At 37.3% G+C, this 9,964-nt stretch overlaps 1 protein-coding gene across 1 annotated transcript; it reads left to right on the top strand.

Moving 5' to 3' along the window:
* The first annotated feature begins 2,146 nt into the window (after nucleotides 1–2,146).
* LOC110922127 (probable calcium-binding protein CML15) lies at nucleotides 2,147–3,110 on the top strand. The gene has a single exon (XM_022166453.2). The coding sequence runs from the start codon at nucleotides 2,361–2,363 to the stop codon at nucleotides 2,847–2,849; it is 489 nt and encodes a 162-aa protein (XP_022022145.1). The 5' UTR covers nucleotides 2,147–2,360; the 3' UTR covers nucleotides 2,850–3,110.
* The last annotated feature ends 6,854 nt before the right edge of the window (nucleotides 3,111–9,964 follow it).

Below are 9,964 nucleotides of genomic sequence, written 5' to 3' on the forward strand. Positions count from 1 at the left end.
TATTCAACCTGTGTAATACACGGGATTCTGACCTAGTGGTAAATATCTTAAATAACTGAAGTAAAAGTGCCTTAAAGGCTTAAGTAGATTACTTTCAATCGGCTGTGAAAAAAAAAAAAAGATTACTTTCAATCTTTTAAACAAATATTACATAAGAGCTTTAACCCAGTATACATATCTAATAGTTATTATTATTATTATTATTATTATTATTATTATTATTATTATTATTATTATTATTATTATTATTGTTGTTGTTGTTGTTATTGTTCTTCTTCTTCTTCTTCTTATTATTATTATTATTATTATTATTATTATTATTATTATTATTATTATTATTATTATTATTATTAAATACTTTAAAAAGACGTGTTTTAAAGTACATTTGATCTAATACGACCAAATCCAACTCTTTGTAACTGCGTGTTCAAACTGAGATTTTGACCATCTAAGTCCAGCTTTTTTTAGCATATAAACACAATAATCCTTTCCAGAATTCCAATTAACCTTTAATATTAAAAAATTTCCAGAATTCCAATTAACCTTTAATATTTAAAAAGATAATCTCAACATCCTTCTAAAAAATTGAGTATTATAAAATCTAAACTTTATAAGTTTTTAATGTAAAAAATTAATAATTTAAGGGCTTGTAGCCTAATGGTGTCATGGTGTTTAGTCTGTCCGGTGACATGGCAACCTTTCAACGCAGTGAAACGAAGCCGCTAGCGTGGAATCTTGCCGGTTGAGGTTGTGCGCGAATGTTAGGGGTGGAAGCTAGCGATTGGGTGTAGTTATATTTTTTTAGTGAATGTGGATCTTGGATGTGGAAAGTGGAACCGCATTCCTAAGTGTGGAAACCGTGTGGGAATAATGTAGCGCCTACGTGGCAGTTTCATTAGGTGTAGATAGTGAAACCACACCCCATAGTCTTACATAATAGTGCTTCTTAAAGCATCCACAACGCCGCCACCATGGCATGGTCCACAATTTGAGACTCAAAGGTGGCAGACGGAGTGAAAATGTGCCTAGAGTTCAGAAGAAGATCTGGGTCGCTTGGTTTGTGCTAGAGAACCTGGTCCGCGCTTTGATCCATATGAAGACAAGTATGAGACGGATTCGGATTAGTCAAACGACGATAAGTGCTGGACGTAATTAACCCGTGTATTATATTTATTTTTTGAATTGGTTTATCTTATTATTTTTTTATTTTTTGATATTATATAAATGTCATAAAAAGTAAGTTATTATAAGAGTAATAAGATTTATATAAAACTTAAATAAATGTATAAGTAGGTGATAACGTGTCGTGTGAGATTAATGTTTGTAGAGATTTGGTGTTATGAGAAAAATGAACGTTTTTTAGAGATGTTTGAAAACTTAAGTGACATGCTTAGGTTGATGTTTGTGAAGTTATGCGTAGTGGATGCTCTTACCAAGTGGTTGGAAGGTCGAGTCCTATAGTTAATACATGTCTACATTTAGAAATATAATGAGAAAAATAAAGGTTTTTTTAGAGATGTTTGAAAACTTACGAAACATGCTTAGGTTGATGTTTGTGAAGTTATGCATAGTGTATGCTCTTACCAAGTGGTTGGAAGTTCGAGTCCTATAGTTAATACATGTCTACATTTAGAAATATAATTAGTAATTGTGAGTTAACTATCCTAAAAAAAAGCTACAAACAAAACATTTTGAATTTGGTTAATTAAAGTTTACCTAAAAAAGCTACAAACAAAACATTTTGAATTTTCATTAATTAAAGTTTATATTTTAACCAACTATACACACTATGGTATTATAGAGTGGTACGTGAGAAAAACTCAAAAACTTTAAATGAAGCTTGGCTCGATCTCAGTTCAATATCGCTTGAACGAGCCAAGCTCGGCTCGCCAATGTTATCAACATTATTTTTCATATAAAAATGTTGTTTGGGCTCGTTTAGGCTTGTGAGCCTAAACGAACTTTGTTTTTCAGGCTCGAGCTCGGGCTCAATAACTAAACGAGCTCTATTTCAGGCTTGAGCTCGGGCTCGGCTCATTAAAGCTCGTCTCATTCGAGCTTTTAACCAAACGGATAACAAATAGCTCTCGAGCCTCTGGCCTTGTTTACACCCCGATATTTAATATATTTTGAGAAAGTATCTCCATTCACTCCCACCAAATTGTGTATATTTTTTCCAAACTCTCCTTCCATGAAAACCCCTCAAACAATAATAAACAAACCACCGACCGAATCATCAACCATCATTCATCATCACAACAAGAATCTTTCAACCTTCTCAGAACTCCCATTCTCCCCTTTCCCAACTCAAAACCAAAACCTTAAATCACAAACAAACTATCCCCATTGACCACAATCCTATGATCATGTCTCCACTCCCTTCCGACCAAATCAAACAACTAAAAGACATCTTCACCCGATTCGACATGAACTCAGACGGCAGCCTAACCCATCTCGAGCTAGCCGCCCTCTTAAGGTCCATCGGGCTCAAGCCACAAGGTGACCAGATCCACGCCTTGTTAGCCAGCATGGACTCAAACGGAAACGGGTCCATCGAGTTCGAAGAACTATTAGAAGTGCTTTTACCTGATCTGAACGAGGAGGTTTTGATCAACCATGATCAACTTATGGAGGTTTTTCGGTCGTTTGACAAAGATGGAAACGGCTACATCACCGCAGCTGAGCTAGCCGGGCAGATGGCTAAAATGGGTCAGCCGTTGTCGTACAAAGAGCTTACGGAGATGATGCGTGAAGCGGATGCTAATGGTGATGGGGTTATTAGTTTTAGCGAGTTTACGGCCATTTTGGGGAGATCTGCGGCAGGTATTTTTGGGGTCACGGCGGCGTAGATTGGTTGAATTGTGTCGTTGTCATGGAAGTTGACAATTAATGTGATTGGGTTGATTAGTTCTTGTTGACTTGTTCTACTTTGTTAGATGAAGAAAATGTATGGTTGTAGTTTTTAACTTTTTATTGTTTAGATGTTGATAAAGATAATTTCTTTAGTTGAATGTTTATATTTTTGTAATTGTATCAACAAAGATTTTTAGTGCTGTTTTTAGTTGATTAATTAGTTGATTAATTAACAGTAATGATCAGTTTAAAGTTCAGATAACTAAGATGTTTGGACATACTCGTGTTTTGATGTGTGATAAATGCGTTTAATGTATATAAGAACATGGCCAATGCAAAAATTTAGCTTGATTTAACATTTAAGGAGGAATGTATTAGAGATTTAGGGTGGGCGGGGTGCCCACCGAAATCCATTCGGTAACCCTCTTGCCGCATAGGTGAAGGTGCCGCCATCATGTTCGGTGAAGAGAGAGAGGCCAAAAAACGGTGGGGAGCTGCCGAAGAGGGGGGAGGAGAGAGGGAGGAGAGAGGGAGAGCTTGACCAATCAAAAGTTTCCTTTTTTTTTTTTTTTTTTAAAAAAAAAAAACCAATTCACCTAAGAGGGGAGTGCCGCCATCAAAAAGGGGTATTAGGGGAGTGTTAGAGGAGAGTTGACGTGGCACTTTCGGGTTGGTTATGTGTAAGAGGGGGGACTCATCTAAGAGGTGAGCACCCCTTACACCCTTAGAGGAGTTTGCATTTAAGTGGAATATTCTTAGTAAAAAATGGTGCATTTGGTGAAATGATGAGCCCTATGTTTTTGATTTGTACTTATTTTATTTTTTTTTCTTATTTTAATTTATTTTGATGTGCATAAATAAGTTGGACACTATAAGCTTTAATGACTTTTAAATCATTTTTTTTTCATTTTAAATATAGTAATTAGACAAAATAACAAAAAAAATATAATGTTTTTATTTTAAAACATAATTTTTTAATGCTAGTTTAATAAAAAATAGGAATATTGGATTTTAATAATCTTAACTATTCGTCGTTGGCCGCCAACAGTCGCAACTTTAAAAATAATCACTAACAGTCCTAACTTTTAACATATTGGCCTCCAATGGACTCTGACTAACATAACCCTGGCACCGTTAGTCTCTGGTCGCCGGAAAAACGTTTTTTGGCCGGAAAACTCAACATTTTCGTCCTGAACATCTTTGTAACCTTATTATGGACCTTTGAGAACCTTTTTCTAATAAAAGCCCCAATTATTAAAGTCGCCGGAAAACTCAACTATTTTTGCCGGAAAACTCAACATTTTCGTCCCAAACCTCTTTGTAACCTTAGATCGGACCTTTAGAAACCTTTTTCTGGACAAAAACGGTTTTCCGGCGACCGGTGACTAACGACCTTAGGTTTCTATTAGTTAGGGTCCATTGGTGGCCAATATGTCAATAGTTGGGACTGCCGGTGGTTATTTTTAAAGTTGAGACTGTTGGCGACCAACATCGAATAGTTGGGATTATTAAAATCCAATAGTCCTAAGAAATAATACAAAAGTTTAAGATATGTATATATTAATGTTCTTGTTTAGAAGTTTAATGTTTTGTTTTTATAACTTTCGATGTAAATAATGCGGAAATAAAACATGTATATTGATAGAAATGGCTTAAATATTACAAATAAATGTAAAAGTGGTGATGATATGGAAATATAAGTATTCGTAAAGATGTTTGTAGAATTGGAGAGAAAATGTGTATTTTTAGTGTATTTGTAGAAATCTGATGTGACAGCTGACTAGACATGTTTATGAATGCATTCATCACCTTGCGTTGGTGATGGTCTAATGAGTTTTGTATCGTTAGCATTTAGTGTAATATATAAAGTGGTTACATAACTGTGAACTCCATTATCCTTCTCTCTCCGTCTCCTACTTAATAGTCAAGTCACTACATATAAAGATTTTATACGTTTTGCACATAATAGTAGCATCGGAAAGAATGTGGCTCTATTAGAACATAACATGAAAGAACAAATAATTTAGATAAGAAGTTGTAAATCACTTGAAGAATATTAGATGAATTAAACCTTAAATGATATAACTTGGGATCCTCTAACAAACTGTTTATACATGTTTGGACCTCTCATGTTCTAAGTTAGGAAGGCATCGATATTATGTTTTGTTTCTAATACTATGTGTAGTGGGGCTTGAACTTTAAGTCCCTCTTTTGGGCGTTATCCGACATGTGGCTCCTAGTCAACAAAGGGGCTAGAAATTAAAAATGGGTGTAATGATATAATGCCCCTTGCAATGATTAGATATTGAAATTGAATTTAAAAAAAAAAACCATAAAAATGTTCCATTGGCAATTTTCTCTTCCATTTGGCGTGTTTAAGGAAACGCCCAATAAAAAAACCATCAAAAATACCCTGGAGGCGGTGAAGCAGGCGTGATGGGGCGTTTTTGAGGGGAAAAAACGCGCCCAACACCCCTTCCACTAGGGTGGTCTTAACAATTACACCATTTTTTGTGGACCACCTGATTCCCAACGAGTCACAAGTTTATCCCACCTTTCTTAAATCCTATTAACTTATTCAAACTCAATTTCACAAAGGGGAAATGGATTTTATCACCTAAACTAATCAATTTTGGCAGTTGCCATTCTTAACTTTCACTTTGGCTCGCACCACCCCTACTTAACATTTAGGTTGTTGTGTCACCTCTTCGTTAAATAATCACTAACTCTGTTTGTTTTTTAATCCTACGTGTCATAATAATGTGACGTGGCTTGCCGACGTGGACTCACGAGTTATAATCCCTATAAAGTTATAAAAACCCCAAATCATGACATATCAACACAACACACATACTCATCTGTGTTCTTCTCGATCAAGCCCTAACTCTTTGTCAGTTGACGATTCAAGCTAAAATTCATACAAAGTAGAGGTAAGGTTAATGTTAGGGTTTATTGCATTTTGAATTTATACACTGATTTAACTGATGGAAGGTATCAAAGTGATGCTTTGGTATGGTGGATATTTAGACTTTGGTTTTGATCAAGCTCAGTATATTGGAGGTGATTCTAGGTTGTTGCTTATATATATTGACCATCTCGCGTACTTTGAGCTAGTAGATTATGCCATGGAAACGAACTGCTATAAAAGTAGGGATTTTTACATGTATGGGATGGATATGGATAATAGTGAATTTAACCTGTTATGAAATGATAAAGATGTTGTGGAACTCGCAATGAAGGCTAAAACTTGGATTGAACCATTCATAGAAGTGTTTGTTCAAGAGAGCCCAATTAGGTTTGAACGTAAGGCCCACTCCAGTTCCCAACCCATTAAACCATAGGCCTAGTCCAGTTCCCAACCCATTAAACCACAAGCCCAATCTAGTTCCCAACCCATTAAACAACAAGCCAGTCTAGTTCCCAGCCCATTAAACGACAAGCCTAACCCAAAAAAACAAGTATCCAAGCCCAAGAAAGTAGTCCATGTAGAGAGACTGACTAGGGCATCTGGTAAAAGTGTTACAATTTCTGTAGTCCCTATATCTGGATCTACTAGGTCAACTATTTCAGGTGTGGATGTTGTAGTGGAAGAACCTATAGAAGAGGCTGCATAGGCATTTGGTATAAATAAGGAGACAACTGTTAAAGAGGGGGTTGAGGTAGAACCAATTAGTCAAGATAAGGAGTGTAATGTTAAACAGGGTGCAGAGGAAGTATTATTTGGTCAAGATACTGGTGTTAAAAAGTTGTGCAAGAAGAAGTCTTTGGTTTAGATAGTGATACTGTGGGTAAGGAACCTAATTTAGATAGTGATACTACTGGCAAAGAACCCGATTTAGATAGAGAGGAGAGTGAAGACAACGATTACAATGTTGAATTAATTAGGACAGAAGAATCCAACTCTAATGATGAGGAGGGTCTTTTTGAGGAGGGTAATGTTGATGGGGTTCAAGATGAATTAATTGGCTTAGATTCAGACATAGACGATGTTGAATGGAGACAACCACAAGATGCAATTAAACAATCTAGCTAGGATGAAGTTGCTAAGGAGATCATATCTGCTATCAAACAAAAGTACAAGGTGATTATTACTAAGTGGTTGGCTTATAAGGCTAAGTCATGTGCACATAAGAAGCTTCATGGATCAATGAGAGATCATTATAGTAAGATTGGTTCATACCTGGATGTATTAAGGAAAGCAAATCCAACATCAACTTTCAAGTTAGAAACTGCTCTACGAGGTTTCATTTATCTAGATCTAGAGGCCACGTGTGAAGTATTCTTCAGACTGTTTGTATGTTTTGATGGTGTTAAAAAGGGTTTCAAGCTGGATGCAGGAAAGTTTTGTGCTTAGGCCGTAGGGTATGGTGGGGCTTGGGTTAGGCTTGGGTTGGGCTTGGGTTGGGGCATTTGTTGACACGTGGAATGGGAGCCCTCCCACCACCCAAACCCACGCCCATGGGGTATGGTGGGGCTTGGGTTGGGTTGGGGGCTTGGGTTGACACATGGGGGCATGTGAAATGGCTAGTTTGGTTTGGCCATTGAGAGCCCACCATGTCACCTTGCTAGCCCGCCCCACGCCCGGCTTCAAACCCAAGCCCCAAGGGCCACACCCAAACCTACGCCCCAACCCAAGCCCCCGAGGTGCTGGCTTGGGCGTTTTCAGCCAACCCACGCCCCAACCCAAGCCCCATACCCCATAGCCTTAGATGGGTGTTTTCTAAAGACCTTCTTTGGAGGAATGTTGTTAACTGCTGTTGGAAGGGATGATAATGAACAAATGTATATCTATCTATATATGCTAAACATTGGCCTCAACAATATCTAACTACTCTATCTTTTGATGCATTGAGAACAACCTCAATATAAATATTAAATCAATGTGTTTGTAAAACAAATATATGCTGGTTCAGTTCTGTTTAAACATAATGGAAAACATGAAAACATACCTGTTACAGCAGACAGTGCAGTGGAGAATCCAGTCAGAGAAGATGACATCGAGTTCGACATATTTGTCAGTGTGATCTGGTTCCTCCTAGGGTGCTGACTGATAATGGTGATGATGAGAACCGACAAAGGAATCGGTTATGGAGATGGAGGTCGAATGTGATGTTATGCTTATGGGTATCTCTAATTGTGTAACTGTTTAACCCCTTAACCTCCACATAAGTCTCCTTATATAAGCACCCAGGAGGAAACCTAATTAGTTAATAAGGGTAATATGGTCCATCAACAATTACCAACTAATTATTTAATAGGTTATTATATATTTTGATCTATATAATGTAAATGATTATAATGGGTATAGATTAAATATTATTACATAATACATTTAATCTTACGTTCTCCCACTTAGCCGAGTAATCATTTACTATGAGTATTGGATAAGCCTGATCAGGAGTTAACACTCATTTTAGCCTTAAACAAGTACTATAGCAGAGAAATACAGCCGTTGAATCATTATGCGACTCAGGACCCCCATTAGTCATACTATAGCCTTAATTTAAAACCTAATCGTCATGATCAAAATGCGCATAAGCCCTTTGTTTGATTTGTAACTTTATTTGTCCATATGCCATTATACCGGTTGAACATATTCTAAGAGACATACAAAATCAAACTGAGGAAATTTCATTAATCATAAAACATAAGCTAGTACAATATGCTCAAATAAGGTCTTTACTAAATCCCATATTCCGAACATGTTCTTCGTAAACCTTAGGAGGGAGACCTTTAGTCATCGGATCCGCAAGCATATCTTTAGTACTAATATACTCGATACAAAGATTATTTTCCTCAACTCGTTCACGTACGAACAGATGTTTTGTATCAAGATATAAACCAGCTCCAGTCGAACTGTTACTGTTCGAGAAACTAAAGACAGTTGAATTATCACAGTAAAGCTTCAATGGTCTAGAAATGGAATTAACGATTTTGAGTCCAGTGATCAGATTTCTAAGCAACATTCCATGACAGGTTGCGTTATAAACAGCAATGTACTCTGCCATCATTGTGGAAGTTGTGGTCAACTGTTGTTTATGACTCTTCCATGAGATAGGGCCGCCTGCTAACACAAAGATATAGCCCGAAGTGGATTTCTTGTCATCTTTGCATTTGGCAAAGTCAGAATCAGAATAGCCCACCACTTCTAAATGATCACTTCTTCTATAAGTCAGTTTATAGTCTTTCGTCCCTTGTAGATATCGAAGTACCTTCTTAGCTGCTTTCCAGTGATCTAGGCCAGGATTAGTCTGGTAATGGCCTAGCATTCCAGCAATATAAGCGATATCTGGGCGAGTACAGACTTGAGCATACATCAAGCTCCCAACTACTGACGCATAAGGTATCTGGCTCATTTGCTCCTTCTCAACCTCTGTTGTCAGACACTGGAATGAACCGAAAACATCTCCCTTAACTACTGGAGTGACGGAGGGTTTGCACTGTTGCATGTTGTAACGTGTAAGGCGCACGATCTATGTAAGCCCTTTGGGACAATCCTAAGATCCCTTTGTGTCTATCTCGGTGAATTTCTATGCCAATGATGTAAGAAGCGTCTCCGAGATCCTTCATGTCGAAGTTATGCGAGAGTAACCGCTTCGACTCATGCAACATGTCTAAAATATTACTTGCCAATAGAATATCATCTACGTAAAGGACAAGTATAGTAAAGTTGCTCCCACTCATCTTGAGGTAGGTGCATTGATCCACTTGATTCTTAATAAAACCTTGTTTCTTCATGACTTTATCAAACTTGAGGTACCACTGACGTGATGCTTGTTTCAACCCGTAAATGGATTTCTTCAACTTACAAACTAGATGCTCCTGACCTTCAGGTTTAAAGCCTTCAGGTTGTTTCATGTAAACATCTTCGTCCAAATCTCCGTTAAGGAAAGCGGTTTTAACGTCCATCTGACGTAGCTTTAAATCGAAATGAGCTACTAAGGCCATGACGATCCTTAATGAATCTTTACGAGAGACAGGTGAAAACGTCTCTTGATAATCAATTCCCTCTTTCTGAGTGTAGCCTTTTGCAACCAATCTCGCTTTATAGCGTTCAACGTTCCCATTCGGATCCAGTTTTGTTTTGAACACCCATTTGCATCCTACGGGT

The sequence above is a fragment of the Helianthus annuus genome, chromosome 17, assembly GCF_002127325.2.
Source record: "Helianthus annuus cultivar XRQ/B chromosome 17, HanXRQr2.0-SUNRISE, whole genome shotgun sequence".
Classification (NCBI taxonomy): domain Eukaryota; kingdom Viridiplantae; phylum Streptophyta; class Magnoliopsida; order Asterales; family Asteraceae; genus Helianthus; species Helianthus annuus.

Coding starts and splice junctions, on each gene's coding strand:
- LOC110922127 (XM_022166453.2), top strand. CDS start 2,361: ATGATCATGTCTCCACTCCCTTCCGACCAAATCAAACAACTAAAAGAC.